This window comes from Strix uralensis, chromosome 9 (genome assembly GCF_047716275.1).
Source record: "Strix uralensis isolate ZFMK-TIS-50842 chromosome 9, bStrUra1, whole genome shotgun sequence".
Classification (NCBI taxonomy): Eukaryota; Metazoa; Chordata; class Aves; order Strigiformes; family Strigidae; genus Strix; species Strix uralensis.
The window spans coordinates 30081934-30098240 of record NC_133980.1 but is presented as its reverse complement, the minus strand read 5'-3'; the positions used below and the strand labels follow the sequence as shown (position 1 = coordinate 30098240).

Below are 16307 nucleotides of genomic sequence, written 5' to 3'. Positions count from 1 at the left end.
ATGTTGAAATTAATTTCTGAATATGTTGGAACTAATTGAAATGTTTTCCTTAAAATTTATATGTTAGTTTTCTTAACACACTGAGATGAAACGGGCATGTTCCTGCAAAACACTTCAGTCTGGATAAACTATTTCCAATCAGCAAACCCACTTCAGTGTTTTTAAGCAGACTGTAGCTTTCTTTGCTAATCACCTCTACCGTTTCAGATTGAACTGGTATGACTGAAGTGTGACAATCTGCAGCGCCCCAACTCGGCTACCACCTGAAAATGACTGGCAAACATCAACTCTGCAAAATCTGCCGTGGGACTTCATCAGGAGCTATTCCTATTACAGCAGTGTGTTCACCGCTGTCTGTACCTGGGGTGACCTGGGCCAGCGATTCTGCTCCTACCCTCGCCCCGAAGACGGGTCCTTGAATGAAGGCCCAGCGCCCGCAGTAGAACTGCAGAGAACGTCCTTAAGAGAGAAGAAAGGGGAGGAGAAAGCGTTGCTCTCTGGCTCTAGCAACCCCACCTCCCGGTTATTTCATCTTCCTTACAAGGCTAAAGCAAGCAGCTTTCCTCTGCCGCCTGGGTCCCTTAAAAGCAGCAGAGCAAGCCCCGAGGATCCCGGTGGAGCGCAGCCGGGATGAGGCTGACAGACATGGGGAAGGAGGAGGCGCTGGCGTGAGCCCCGCGGAGAGCACGGCAGAGAAGGCTGGTGCTCTCCAGAGAAGTGTGACAGTATCCTATGAATCCTTAAACCAGGTGTCCATTGATGCAGATCTTCCAAAGAAACATGAAACCAAACCCAAAAAGAAATCACTGAGGGGGAAAAAGTGCAACATGAGAGGTAAATATATTTTTCATTGGGACAAACAAAAATAACTGGCTTTATTTTGTTTGAAAATCGTTATTGTAAGTAGATGTCTAAAACCAAGGACTGAAAAATACCTTTACTAACATCTGAATAAAGACTGGTCTGACTGACTTCAAAAGCAGCACTGGGTTAAAAAGTCAGATCAACAGATGAATTCATGTGCCTCTGAAGAAAATCTGAATTTTCTCTTTAGGCATTCACACATGAAAACTTTTTTAAAATTTGCTTTTCTGTTTTGCTCTCTCTGCTATTGCTAAAGGTTTCTGAGAAATAGTACGCACATTGTTTTGGAAAAAAAAAAAAAGGAAAAGAGAAAGAGTGGCAAAATCGAAACCTAAACTGAGAATGTAGTAAACTGTCTCCATCGAGACATTTCAAATGCTCCCGTACCCCTGTTCTTGCAATAGTGCCATTTCTTCAGAAAGATCCATGACCTACTGAGCTGGAATGTCTGTTGACATCTGGTTAAGGTTACTGTAGCTGGTATTTGGGATTCAGCTTTTTCCAGTTTAATTGAAACAAGCTGAGATTGTCTACACATTCTATGAATTGTTTCCACGCTCTGACCATCTAGTCTCTCTGAAGGGTAATTCTAGGATTGCTGAATCTGAACTGGAAAAGAGGAAACACCTTCACAGTTCAAAACTGCAGCACTTCTGTGGGTCATGCTGCCAGTGAAAGTCAGAGTGGCTGAAAGACAGAAGACTTAGCTCCTTGTCTGTAAGATGCGCTGAGACAGATGTTTTGCAAATATGATACTACTGTCTTTAGTGTAACTGAGGTTATCTGGGCTTCTGATTTACAGCTTTGCAATGCTAGAGGACTTACAGATGCTTTTATTCACCAGGTAAAATGAAAAACTGGCCTTTTGAGAATAACTGCTGGGAGCTGTGACAAACCAAGAGACCAGAGGATTACTACACAGCTCCTGCAGGTTCTCGTCTAAGGCATCGGCTCAGCCTTCCAGCAAGTGTATGCCGAGGTGTGGGTTCAGCAGCCAAGGATGGAAGTGCTACGCCGTTCCTCAGTCTTTGCTGCAGAGGTGATGGAGGTTTTTGACAGGTCTCCCACTGACAAGGAGCTTGTGTCCCAAGCCAAGGCTCTCTGCAGAGACTACATAAATTCGAGGCTAATTCGAGCAGGTGTCAGCTGGAGCAAACCTGAGCACAACACACCAGTGCCCGGCGGTAAGCTGGCTGAGGTGTCCACCATACTGCTGCGCCTGGGTAAGTCCCTGCAGGTATGGGAGGGAACTGAAACTATAGAGAGCAATTCAGACCAGACTAAGGTTTCTGGGACTGATGAGTGCCAAGAGGCTTTTCGTGTGATGATACAGAGGTTTTTCTTCTCTGCTTTGGGCATTTAGATTTGGTTTTGTGGATCTTCCCTAAGCAGCTCCTTTACTTGCATTTCTTCAGTCGCCTGGAGCACTGCTCAGCACAGTGTTTCTGCAGAGCTACTTTTTTTCCGAGGACTCGCAACAAGTTAAAAGCATGATGCAGTCCAAGAAAGCCCAACAGCAAGCTGATTCTATCTGCATAAGACTCCAGACTGTGTAACAGTTTTCACAGTAGTTTCAGTAGCCTTTCTCAGCTTGGCATTTTAACAGGTCTTGCAGTGTTTTCTCCAGATGCAGGTGACTTGGCTGCCATGACGCAATGCAAGCTGGCATCTAGTAGAGCACTGCTACCTCTAGACTTGGGTTTCATCGGTCGCTCTCCCAGCTGCAAGGACATTCAATTTGGGGGTGGTTGCTTAGATCATGTGTGTTGGAGCTTTTATAAAAGCCGCTTTTCAATGTCTGTGTGTTGACAGTGTGTTTAATTTTCCTTTGCCTACCTTAATCATTCAGCAAGACACAAGTTTTCTTGCTTTTTGTTGGAGTAAGGAGGAGTTGGCTCATGTTACCTGGCACATGCTACCATTCAGTGCCCAAACTAGCCAGCCCCCATCGTGGCTGCAGGGAGAGCGATTTGAAGGTTATGCCTGTGGGCTGCGACATGAAGTCATGTTCTGGAGTTGTGTTTGTACCAAGAGCACCCTCTAAATGCTGAGAGTTGCCTGGCCTTTTGCTTTAGGTTTTAGCCTCCTGCGTGCTCAAGTTTAGCCATTTGTCTTTTGGGATCCTGACATCCTCATTCTTGGAAGTTGCTTCCAACATCTCTCTTTGCCCGCAGGCTGGTATATTAGTTCACATCTGGCTTGGAAACTACCACTAGCATTTGCATCTGATTAAATTACACCAATGTTCAAATAAGTCTGGTGAAGTAAGCTTTAGCTGGGCCTAACAAACTCAGGACCAGACTGGTCTCCCCACTTTCTCCCCTTTCTTTCTACTTCTGTTTGATATTATCCCAAATTTCTTTTTAAGGCATAGCTGTGTTTCTTTTAACTGACTTTTTTTCATTCATTCTTTTTCAATTTTTCTGTCCTATGCTGACTTGACTTCTATTTTTGTTTCCAGTGGTTGGTTGGTCTTTGCGGTGTTTTTTGTTCTTCTGTCAATCTCACTGCCTTTTTGTCCTCCATTTCTTCTCTGCCTGGGTTGGGGGTTGAGATTTGTTTGCTTTCAACCAGATCTTCTGTGGGTGGCCAGAAGCATGTTAAAGGGCAAGCAGGTGGCAGACTGGATCTGAAGGCGTCTCCTGGATGACTCTCCTGTTACTTATTTGTGTCCAGATGGAAAGATTTGGCTGATAGTCCCAGGAACTTGGCGCCTTCTCTCAGCAAATCTGTTTGGAGACCACCATGTGGTACCCATGCAACAAGAAGTGTGAGCAGTCCTCCTTATTAGCATGAAGAGTTGTTTCAGTCCTGTTTGTTCAGAAGCTCTGCCTGCTACATGGCCTGTCCCTTTCTTTTCTCCTTTGCTGCTATAACGAGTACAAGGCTGAGTGGTATCCAGCCACCTGCCAGGAACAGTAGTCCTTAGCTGCTTCCTAAGCAGTGCAACAGGCCAGACCAGTTTTTTCTCTGTGGTGGTGCCGAGAAGCCCGTGAAGATGAAAAGTTGGAGTATTTCCTTGCCCTCTTGCCCACAGAGTGTCCAATGAACTGGGGGGTGGGTCAGCAGAGGTGCTGGGCACAGGCAATGCAGTTGCAGTCTTGGAGAGCGAGAGCCCATCAGCTCAGTGAGGTTTAGCAGCTAATTAGTGCAATTAATGAGTCAGAGGTGGCAAAACCTAATGGTATGGCCAAATGAGACACCCCAGACCAACCTGCCGTGTGTGTCAGAGGTCTGGTTTATCTGAACTTCTCTATTCTGTGGCCAAGACCCAGACAAGTGCCATTTCACCTCTGCACTGAGCTTCTGCATGTGGGAACCGTCACTGCTGCTCTGCTTCTTCCCTCATGATTACTGGAGGAAGGAGGAGAAGCACAGAAATTGCTTTAAATGTTTCAAAGTGCGCAGTCAGGCATCTGAACATGGACACCAAAGACTGCCACCAATGTAATGTGCTACTGGAGAGGTCCTGGGGCTGCTGGGGCAGGGAGTCTCCATGAGCCTGGGACTACTTTCCTCTGCTTTTCTTCTCCTCGATGCTCTTGGCTGCCCTGTGCCTTGCTGCAGGGCAGGGCCCGCTTTAGCAGCACGTGTGCCTCCAACCAAAACCTGATCTCGTTTCAGGCCTCCAGGTACTGTTTGTTTAAAAGCTGTAACAGTGGCAGGCTACCAAGTGTTGATCCCAGCCTCCTATGCCTCCCTCTCAGCTAACCACGGGCAGGGCTATCCCCATTTCCTCACATTTACAGGAAAGCATGTGTGCTCCCTGCAAGGAGAAACCAGCTGTTGAGTAGTGCAAGTAATGTTTCCTCGTATCAGGGCTGACCATGTGTTGGCAGGGTTTCCTCTTGCCATCAGACTGTGTGGAACAATCCCACACACACAAAGGGTCTGCAGAGCTTGTCTGTGGAATTTTGTAGAGCTAGGCTTTGCCCATGCTGTGCTGAGTGCCAGTGACCAGTTAGATGAATTAACGTCCAGTAGCTCATGACTCTATAACAAGCCTCCGACTGGGGTGTCATTTTCCTTTTCAGTCCCCGTCTAAATTAAATTTTCAGGGGGCCTCAATTGCCCTCTGACTAAGGCAAGTCATCTGGGTCTTGTTGTAAAGTGGGTTGTAAAGCTGTTGTCATAGCTCTCCTCTTCCCCTGGGTGCTCCAGAGCACCCTTGTGCAGAAGGACACAGAGTGTCCTCCTAAATCTAAACTGAATAGGACTCTCCATGCACAAAGGGTGTTGGTCCATGCAATGTCTGCGTTCTGTAATGCTCCTACAGCAGCTGTACAACCCTCATTAAGTATCTGTGAACCCCTATAGAGAGAGAAATCCATTGGAAACTGGCTTTATTAATTTTTTTGCTGAAAAATGGTTTGTTCTGCTACAGAGGAAAAGCCTTACTGTTGTTGCCCAAGCTCCATAGCACAAACCTGTGTGGGAGGAGATTCTCTGCTTGTCCTTGGTATTTCCATCTTGGTCTTCAAGCTAGCCTAACACCTCCAACCATTTCGCAGTTGGGGAGAAAACAACCTGGAAGTGAAAGCACGTGCCTTGGTGTGTGTCAGGAACCTTGTTGCTGAGGAGTCAGCCAGGCAAATCAACATCTCTTTAACCATTTGGAAGAGAGAAAGAACTCCAGATCGTCACTCAGCCTGTGTGAGCGTAAAATAGCTGAGCTGATAGTCTCTTTGCTCAATTAATATTGTGCAGCTCTGGGCAGATCCTTGGTTTTCATGAGCCTCCAGCATTCTTGAGTTGCTCTCATGTTGAGGCTTTTTTGTACAAGTCTGATGGGGTGTTGAGAAGGGGCATATCTCTCAAAACCTTATGTAGATGTACATGCCTCCTTCTCACTTCTGAAAAAAAAGATGGCTTTGCTTATCTGATGCCTGTCTCCTGTGTTGGAGGAAAGGCAGGCAGGCAGCCTGGGAACATCATTTATATCAGGGATTACTGTGGCCACACCACTGGTACAAGGCCACTGCCTGTCTCCACTCCCTTTAGAAGTCCCAGGCACAGAGGGTATTAGGAAAGCAGGTGGCAGGGGCTTGCATCTAAATGACTCTAAGCACACTGCTGCCTGTTTAAACTAAGGTGTAGCTGGGGTTAAGTCTCCTTGGCTGAAGGGATACACGGGGTGGCCCCTGCTATAATTCCTACACGGTGAGAGCAGAACTTGGTGTTCTTTGTGCTGACTCCTGACTGTTTGTTTCCAGGGGATGAGCTGGAATACATTCGCCCCAACGTCTACCGGAATATCGCCCGCCAATTGAACATCTCGCTGCACTCGGAGACGGTGGTGACGGATGCCTTCCTGGCAGTAGCTGCACAAATTTTCACCGCAGGTACTATGCCCTGACAGATATGCAGACAGGGCTGGGCAGAAAGGAACAGGATGGAGCCACCTCTCTCAGAGAAGGCATGTTTCTGGGATAGCCTGCAAGGTGGGGCCTGGTTTCTGAAAGGGCTGTGGGCAGTTTGGCAGTATGCCCTGCTTTAATGATTTAATGAGAGCTCCTCTGTGCTCTGTTGTTCTGGCAGGGAAATGCCCTGTTTTATTATATCCTCCTGGCAGGTTCTCGTTCATTCTAGAAGACATCTCCTGCCCTTCCTTGTTAGGAGGTGGTGTTACCTCATTGCACGGGGAGGTCACTCATTCCAAGCTCCTTTGCTCACCATTGGCAAGTGGAGAAGGTTCATTACATGGGAGTCTCCCTTGTTCCAGCTCACGCTGCTGATGCTAGGAGCCAGAACCAACTCATCGCAAGGGAGTTCCTCTCTTTCTGGCTTCCTTTCCCACAGCAATAGCCAGAACTGCAATGGAGCCTGCTGCTTCCAGTTGCTGCTTCTCCCTTCTCATACTCAGAGAGTCTCGGCCCTCAACGCTAGCTGTTCCAGCCGAGCAAGTGTTTTGAGCTTTCTCACTGCTTAGTTCTTCTTCTATTTGACTGGTCCCAGGTTGTCAAAAACAAAGATATACTCTGCTCTGTGCTGTGTTCCTGCAAGGGAACCTCAGCCTCTCCTGAAGCCAGTCCCTGCCCGCAATTGGGAATGCAGTCTGGGAATCAAGGAAAGAGAAACGTTTTATGTGGAGATTTATGTCAGGCAAGTCCTGACATGTTTGTAGCTTTTCTGCAATGTCTGGTGTTGTCCACGGAAGGGACAGTAGATGTTAGAGAGTGGAAACAAAGCAAAACAAAAAGAAAGGGAAAAAAAACCAAAGACAGCTACTTGCTAGCAGCATAGTAGTGTGAAAACACTGAATCCAGTGACATTGATGTGGGATGTGTCACAGGAGGCAGTGATTCTTGTTACTTTGGGAGTAGATGCTGCAGGATAGAAGTCCAGGTTTCTCTTGTACTTTCAAATAGGCTTCCTCACTCAAACTCTTTTCATCTTCACAATCAGCTGTGCTTCTTTATATATATGAACCGCACGGGAACCACTGACACCCAGGAGAATTCCTGTGCTGACATCCTGGACTTCAGATCTGAAGTGTGTGTGACAGAGAGCACAGATCCTCTCCAGAATCACAACAGGCGATAAAATAGATGTCTCAGAGGGACTGCTCAAGCAGGGCTCCAGGCAGGTTGAGCAGGGCAGATTTACTCCCTGGATCAGGGAAATTGATGCTGTGTCATAGGAAATGGATAGAGTTGGATTCTGTGGCTAGTACTGCAGCCTTTTGGAGCACGACTGGAAGGCAGATTGCCCTTGCACTGGGCTGGCTTGGGAAGGCCATATGGGCCCAGAAAGCAAGAGCTGGGCAAGTATGGCAGGAATATCTGAGTGTGGCTGTGTTCAAAGTGCAGGTGCCCTGTCTTGTCACTTAGTTCTGAGCTTTACTTGCGTCAAGGCTTACAGAAAAATGAAGGTCAAGTTTGCAGGCTCACGTATTGGCATTGCAGGTAAATAGGTTATCTTCTTAGATTACTATAGCTGACTACATCAGAACTAGCCCACCTCCAAAGCTGAAGTGACACAGGGAATTAAGCCAGAAAGGTGGATGGCTGCAGGTAAAGCAGACTGCGTGCTGCTATGCTGCATAAACATGATGTTGGAGAGAAAGCCCTGCTGGCTTCTGGGAGTCCTGCTCTCGCCAATATATATTGACAGATTCATTGAGAGCTGCATTTTTTTGGTGTTCTTCAACTTCTCAGCTCGGCAGTCAAGCGAAAAGTGTGGATGTTTTAAAATGTTTTTGTTGAAAGTAAAGCTTGGTAACTCTTGGTTCTAAACTTGGGGTTTTCAGGGTAGTAAGAATGGGATGTGGACTCAGCCCTTTGAGGCTGGCAATGCTAGAGACTTTGGGAACATGGTAGAAGCCCAGGCTCAAGCTCTGTTGCTAGTGCTGCCCCTTGTCTGGGGACACCGTGCTGCACAAATGGCTGGCAGTTGACTGGCTGCACAGGGGGTGGATTCAAGCCTTCCTGGTGCTCTGTATGCTCTGTTTTTTCTTCTTTCTCATCTCTGCCTCAGAGCAACTAACAGGATAACCTGTGAGCGTGAAGCTGGGCTTGTGTATTCAACTGCTTTTATCAACTCATTATTGTAATTTCTCTTGCTAGAAGGCTGCTGAGTGGCAGAGGAGGGGGACTCTGCTGATTTTTAACATTCCTGGATCCCAACTGCAGTCTCAAGACTCAGCATTTAATGCTAAATCCAGCAGATCAGAGTTGGCTGTGGCAGCCAGACATTCATTCCTAATTTTTTTTCATAGAGGAAAGAGGCTCTTATTGAGCAAAAGAAACCAGAGACTCAAGGGCAGTCCGAGTTTTCATGCCAATTACCAACAGCTAAAGTATCTCAGCCTGTTTTTCACTGTCCAGTTTATTAAGAAAACAGTTACAGTTGGACACTGGAGTGCCTGGACAGTCTGGGGAGCCCTGTTAGTCACTTGCAATGCTTTTCCAGTAAGGGAGTGGGGGATTTTGACCCTATCTTGCTGGAGAGTTTTTCTCCTTAATCTTTTACATGGCCTTCTTCCACACTCTGGTCTGGTTTTGAGTCTTCACACTGTAGCTCTGGCTGTGCTCACTTCCTGTCCACACTGTCTACAAGTCTTGCCTAAGCACGAGCCCTAGATGGACCTTTCAAGAAGGCAAGTCTGAGGACAGCTGGCATCCTTTCTGGTCCCACTGCATGGGTACATTGTGCCATATTTGACTTTAGAGCATTGTCTATTCCAGTTAACTCAGGTTTGACTTTACTCTGGTGTATCAGGGACAGCTTGAATCCCAGTTTACAGCAAGGTTAAGCTGAGAGTGTAGGCAAAAAGTGAGCAGGTCACAGAGCACGGTAAGGCTCAAGCTGTATTTTTCTTCCCTGTTTCCATACAACCTATTAGTTATTCAGGGCGAGGAGAGCGCGTCTGTGTGGAGACTGGTACCACAGACCCCTGACCTGCTTTGGATGTTGAAGGATCTGCAGCAGCATCACCTCTGTGACAATACCACTGGTTCTGGTGTGTGGTCCAAAGCAGCTCTGCAGCCAGCAGGAGACTTTCCACTGACTTTAACAGGCTTTGGATTGGGGCCTGGCTGAGCTGGCATTTACATCAGCTGTTAAAATAAATCCCAGAAGGAAGGGGTCACTTTGGAAAAACAGAAGAAGAAAAGGGAGATGCATTTTCCTTTCCTAAAGGAAACAGTTTCCTCCAGTTGGTAAGAGGGATCTCTAAAAGCTTTCATCCTGGTTTTAGGTGCTTGTCAGTTTTTAATCAAGAGTGCTTGGGCTGAAGTGAACCCTGTACAATGGGGATGCATGGTTAATGAGTTCTCAGGAGAAAGTACTTTTCCCTGCAGGAGCAAATGTTGTTAGAAATGCATCCCACTGCTTATTCATCTCTTAGGCCTTACAAGTTGAGCTTCCTGCCTTCTGCATATCCTTCTTGCCTTCCTTCTCTCTACCAGAGGAAAGTATATTGTGTCTGGCTGTATTCTCCCAGCTGTTGAAATGTAGCACTTGATCAAGTTTTTCTTAGGTCTGATTTGCAAATTGGGCTTTGATGCTGAGTGGAGAAGAGGGAAGTTTATCTGAGTAACCTTGGATAGAGTGGTGCTCCGAGACTCTGCACAGTCATGTCTCATGGCTTGAGCTCTCCCCTGGGGCAGGCAAGCTGAAATGCAGCGGGAACACTTTCAAGAGCAGTCCTCTCCTGCTAATTCATTTTTCCCCTGGGCTCGCCAGTGTTTACATACCTTCAGCTCCATGACTGGCCTTGAGTCTGAAACTTGTATTTCTTATTTTTTAAAATGCCTTCTAAGCAGCCTTTAACTTTTTCCGTGTCCTCTTGTTCCGTCTCTGTAAGCAGAAGTTTTAGAGCTTTCTCTGTTTTGATCACTCCTTTCTGGACCGGTTTTCCATTCCCTCTTGTCGTTAGCTCCTGTGCATGCCAGTCTGCACAGTGGGAAGCTGTGAATAGATTGTCTCACTTGGTGATGAGTGCCTGTTTCACCCAATGTGGATGGCAGCCAGACCTTTTGAGGAATTTGTACCAAGACACTGTGTCTTCTCTGCTCATGTCCACTGGCCAGATACAATTCCAGCTTATGCTGAGGGATGTATCGAGCTAGTGTCACCCTGACCCTGGCCTGGACATCTCAGGGGGCAGAGGGACTGCCTTCTCTGTAGGCTGTGCTCCTCTACCCCTGCCAAGGGAGTCCTAGAGAGAGAAGTTAATGCAGCTGGTGCCTTGGAAAAGTGCAGATGGGGGCTGCTGTGGCCTGTTCCCCTGCCTTGCCCTGCCTGGGGCTGGGTGGCTGCTAGAGCTCACCTGGGGCAGAGGGACCAGCCACAGGCATGGCCCAGCCTTGGTCTAGAGCAGCTGTTAGAGGTGTCTGCTCTTTGCGTGCTTCAGGGCTCCCCCTACAACATCTTGTGCGAACAAGAGCCTAAGCCGTGCCCTGCTGTCTTGAGTGAGGAGCCCAGCCAGCTGTCTCCATCTTCTGCCTCCAGCAATGGCAATAGAGTTTCCATGCAAAGAAATTGGGAGGGGATTTCCTCCTCTCTCACCCCCCTGGCCCAGCTCTGCTGGTAACAGGAAAAGCAGACTGGAAGATTAGTTTGACCCTTCTAGGCAAGCTCTGTAAAGAGGAGGATAATGGGAAGTGACCACTGAGCCCTCCACATCCATCACCACGATAAGCATCAGCCAAAAGCTTGCCCTCTTTCTGCTGTCTGTGTGAAAGGGAGAGGGGCTCTGCCTGTGCGCTGGGCAAGTGTTCACCTCGTGCAAGTCCTGCAGCAAGCAGCACTATGTAGCAACCTTGGCAGGGAAGCCAGAGCTGCAGGGCTGCATCCTCCCTGGGAGGAGACCCCTGGACTGGCACGTCTGTAGAGCAAACTGCTTTCCTGTGTATTAGGGAAATCATGGATCTATTGAGCCTTTACCTTTCATAGGTTGTGGATACACTTTTCTTCTGTTGGAAAGAGAAACTTGGGTTTAAAACAAAGTTAATAGTGTAGCTGTCTTTCTCTACCAGGGTGGCCTCAGCCCCCTGTCAGTCTTAGTTAGTGCCATATAAATATCTCAAAGCTTAATGGACCTGCTTCAGATATTTAAGAAAGAACACTGTCAGTAAAAGCTTGGGAATAAGCCAGTGAACTCTTCCCTGGAATTTTGGGTAACTTTCGTTCATGCAACTCAAGGTACAAGGAGCCACATTTCTGCAGGGATGAAGAACTGTAAAAACTAAAGCTGAGTGTAAGCCAGCTGAGGCTCTGGTCCAGGAAGTTGTGGTCAGCAAGGGGTAACACCTTAAAGCCTCTTTCATCGGGTGGAGTGGTATTAACTTGCAACAGGACAGTCCCTTTCTTGCCAGGAGAAGCTCTCTATTATTTTCTCATGTGGTTTCATAGCCTCTTTCTGACTCGTTCTGCTGGCTGTCACGGTGACACGCAATGTGAGAAAGGCAGATAAATACTGTGAATACCACACAGGCAGTGAATTTCCTGAGTGACAGCTCTGAGGAAGGGACACCGCAAGGCCTACTCAGAAGATAAAATCAGAATAACCACCAATTTAGCTATATTAATAACTTACTCTGATCTTGGAGATTGTGCTGGTGAAGGACAGAGTATCACAAGAGACTGAGCTACTGCTGTTGCTGTTACAGAGCCTCACAAAAAGGTCATCTGCAGATTTTGATCTTACATCAGTCATGAGTGAAAAATGGCTTTTTGGAACATTGAATGGATTTTCTTCAGTCTAACAAGCCATTCCTGTGGCTGACATTTGATCAGTTTCTCTAAAATTTAGTACTTTTTTATTAAAAAGAAAAAGAAAGCAATTCCTAAAAGTGTTAGTGTGAGCATCCCTTTTGAGGCACTAAGTGGGAATGCTCTGAAACCTGCACGCGTTGTAAAGGAATGTGGGGAGCTCTGCTGCACTGTAAACAGGCGTGAGGAGTCTGGAGTTCCATCCCAAAGAGATGGGTCAGGGTGCCTGGGGATCTGGGAGTGTGATGAAGGAAAGAGAGAAACTCTTCATCTAAATTGTATTTAAGGGTTTGCTTTCTTAGCTGATAGATTGCTGAGCACATCCAGTTTTCTGATCTTGTGTTTAAGGACCTTCTGGTCCTTAGGTCTAGTGACTGAACTAATCTTTCCTTCCTCTCACCTTTTCTTTCTTATTTCAACCCAGCAAGAATGGTTTTGTGTGTTTTTTAAATACTGAAACTTCACCTGGTTTCTGGCTACATTTGGGAGAGACCTTGGTCAGATTCCATAGAGACCTAACACTGTAAAATACTTTACAGTATGCTTGTCAAATACTGCTACTCCAGATAATAAAGTCGGGGGGGAATTCAACTATCTAGCAGATCCAAAGGAAATCCATGGGCACACTACCATGCTGCTGCATGGGTGCAGAAGGGTTGCATTTCCAGGTCACTGGTCCTGATAAAAGCCTGAGGAGGGACTGCTGGCTGCAATGTTTAAGCATGGTGGATTTATGCCTAGTGGTGTTGGTAAAGTGCAGGGGAGACCCAGGGAGGTTGGCTGGTACCCAGAACTGAGCTCGAGCGCTTATTGCTAGCACTAACAGGAAGATGACTGCTGCTGGGACAACTTCCATGGAGCATTTGCTGCTGGCGGGTCAGCCTAGCAGGAAGGCTGTTTTCTGGGAGATTAGATAACTGACTGACACTCCGTCCCTGTACTGCCTTCAGTGGGAGAGGATATGCGATGTTAAGTATTGAAGGCAGGGCGGCAAAATTCTTGAAGCTGCCTGGTTTTCAGGTGGAAACTGAGCCATACCCCTTATATTGAGGAGGACGCCAACCTTCTTGGCTCTGTAGCTTTGCCTCCCTATTTTTCTCTTGTGTCATGGTACAAGTGACTGAAGACGCTTATCTCGTGTGTGCTTTGTGTGTCACATCAGAACAGTCTCGTCTGACCTAGAAAAAAAACAGGAATGCTTTGTCAGGGGTGTTTAAGGGTCTTTAAGAGTTTTGCCAGTGACAACAACCCCAGGTTGCTCAAACTCTTTGAATTCAATCATCTGCTGTGCAGCATGTGCGTGGCTGAGAGTTAATGGCAATATAAACCATGGTGGTGCACATTTTTGATGGCTTTGGGCTGCTTTTTCCAAAGCTGTGCACCCAGTGCTGACGGGGGTCAAAGTATGCCCAGGTCAGATAATTTAATTCTGCTTCTCCTGGTGGAGAGTTTTCCCCAATCCTGGTCCCCTAGTATTACTTTTCCGCCACGGTGGTGAGCATGCACAACTGCGGCTGCACCTGAACTCAGAGCTGCATGCATGCAACACGGGCATGTGTAACAAAGGAGGGCTGCTTCCTTTGATTATTCAAGACTGAGCTACGTGTGCGTGTGTAAATCTGAATGACCTTTCTTCTTTTCATAGGCATAACATGGGGCAAGGTGGTGTCTCTCTATGCGGTGGCAGCGGGGCTGGCGGTGGACTGCGTGCGGCACGCACAGCCAGCCATGGTGCACACCATCGTAGACTGCCTGGGAGAGTTTGTCCGCAAGACCTTGGTGGCATGGCTGAGAAGGAGAGGAGGCTGGGTAAGAGGTGCTGTCTGAGCAAGCTTGCTTCCACACACGCAGACCAGAAAATATCCCCGTTAATGAAAGTGAGAGTGCCCACACTGCAGCTTCATGTAGAAAAACATTGAATGAGATTCTCTTCCACAGCCCTGTCCTACTTACACCTGTGCTAGACACCACAGAGCTCTCTTACTGCCTTGTGGTCTTGTCCTCGACAACATCAGCTATTCTGGTCCTCAGCTTCCTGTGTAGCTGTGCCAGGCTAATTCAATCCTGACCCACCAGGGCCTCTTCTGTTCCTGACCGGAGCATCTCTGGAGCTGCCAGCCAGTCATAGTGGGAGATCGTAAATAGGGGTCATTCTCTTGGGCAGCTGTTTTCTAGAAAATGAAAAAAATTAGGCCTGCCAACTGAATTCCCCTTTCACCTGCCCCACATCCCTAAGTCAAAGGGAATTAGTATATTAATGTGACTTGCCACCGTAAGGAATTTTAGAGGCATATTAAAACCTGGTAGTTTGTGCCATTACCTGACCTGACCCTGATGATGCTCCATGAATACCTTCTTCTGATGTAGCTCAAATTGTAGTGCACTCAGGCTTTGTAGAGCACTCATAAACCCATCAACAGCGGGAGGGCTCGTGGCTTTGTCACTGGCCTGCTCTGAGACTGTGTGTAAGGCACAGTGCTGCTCTGCATTGGAGTGTGGCTTCATATCATATGGCTTTAAGCATCTGGTTTCTTTGGTTCTCTCTATACCCAATGGGAAATACAATGTTCCTGCGGAGGATGGTTCAGAGTAAGAGCTCTACTTTGGTGCTGTGGAATAGCCAGACATGTTTTAGTGACCTCCCAGGAGACTGAGATGACTGGTTGGCTGTGTTAGCAGCTGGCAGCTGGGGGATGTGCGTATGTACCAGGGTCTCTGTGCCTTTCTGGCAGAGATGTAGACACTCCTTGGAGTGATACAGCCAAAAGCACTTTGGTGTACTGCCTGGCAGATGCTGCCTGGAGCTAAATATTGCCATATGACACCACTGAGCTCATGGGACATCTTGTTCCCAAGGCATGCACTCTTTCCAGACTGAGCCACAGCAGCAAATTCCCTTCTTTCCAAGAGGTGATATTTATTCCTGAGCCAGCAGAAAATGGGCAGGCTCCTTACCCCACAGAGACCCGGAGAGAGGGGAATGTCTTTTTCCAAACTGAGCACTGCTTCTCTGGGCTGAGACTTCCTAAGTGTGCCTGGAGCCGATTCAGTCACCTAGTTTCTCCAGGAGTGATGGCATCTTTTTGAGGAAGGGCAACTGGAAATCACAGAATCATTCAGGTTGGAAAAGACCCTTGGGATCATCGAGTCCAACCATGGGCCCTACTCTACAAAGTTCTCCCCTACACCATAATGTAGCATTGTTCTCATTTTGGATCCCTTACATTTACTAAGTGTCATAGCCACCTTAAATCATCCCAGCCCTCTCTAAAACTGTGTGACCTTGAGGCCAACTGAGTCAGGGAACTGTTTGGTTGGGCTGAAAAGTAACCCTTGATTTGAATGCCCTGATATGTTACATTTTGCGTCTGTGCAAATAATTGTGCCGAGGTAGGAGAAGAGGATATCCTGGGAAAGCGACTGATTAAGTTGCACTGTTTCTGCCTGTGAAATCCCTGCCTCGGTGTCATTTGAGGCTTACTTAAATTGGGTACCTGTAGAGCTGGTTGAAATGTATTCTCTGAAACAATTTTTCCTTTGGAAAAAATCCAGTTTCAATAAAATTGAAAAGTCACATAGGAACATGTCTCCTAGTTTTCAACTAATTTTTTTCTTTGTCTTGGTAAAATATGCATGTTCTGATAAGTTAGCATCTTGGTTTTAATTTTTGTATGACATTACTAGAGTTCAAAACAGGGTGCTTTGATAGTTCCAAATGGATGTTTTTGGAAAGTTTGTTGCATAGCAAACAAGCCACAAAACCCATGCCCAGACCAGAAGCGGTTGTTTGCAGCTGATGAGATAAATCCTGCCCACTGCTAGCTCCTTCTGCTGATCCTCCCTCTTGGGATGGCCAACGTGTTTCTGTTGGAGTTGTTGAACCTACACTGCTTGCTCTTGGGATCTGGCCCTAAGAACGGGAAGCCAGTCTCACTGTCCCTGATCAAACAAAATGACTGCTGGGTTGAACTGATTACAGCATGTCTCCAGTACCCTTATCAGCAATTTTGGGCTGCAACAAGGAGATATTTTCCCTCTAGAAATAAGTGGTTCCTTCAGTCTGCGGAAAGGCTGCTAATCCTCTTGCCATCTTATGCTGTGCTTCCCTGAATGTTCTTCTTCTTGATCCAGGCACTGCAGCGTGAAATTTCCCAGCCTTGTTCACAAATGGGCCAGACGAAACAGCTCAGTAGTGGGGACCCTTTCATCCGCTGCCTGACCTAGTT

The 16307-nt window shown here is 47.1% G+C and overlaps 1 protein-coding gene across 4 annotated transcripts in view; it reads left to right on the top strand.

Annotated features, from left to right (window-relative positions):
• Positions 1-16307, top strand: part of BOK (BCL2 family apoptosis regulator BOK) — a 34395-nt gene that overhangs the window by 14265 nt on the left and 3823 nt on the right. For 3 of the 4 annotated variants that reach the window (XM_074878088.1, XM_074878087.1, XM_074878086.1), the window contains 4 exons: positions 208-834; positions 1709-2087; positions 6078-6206; positions 13727-13890. In XM_074878088.1, coding sequence (XP_074734189.1) covers positions 1865-2087; positions 6078-6206; positions 13727-13890 — 516 coding nt within the window. In that variant the 5' untranslated portion in view covers positions 208-834; positions 1709-1864. Of the gene's footprint in view, positions 1-207; positions 835-1708; positions 2088-6077; positions 6207-13726; positions 13898-16307 lie in introns of all 4 variants that reach the window. The other variant, XM_074878089.1, reaches the window with a different exon arrangement.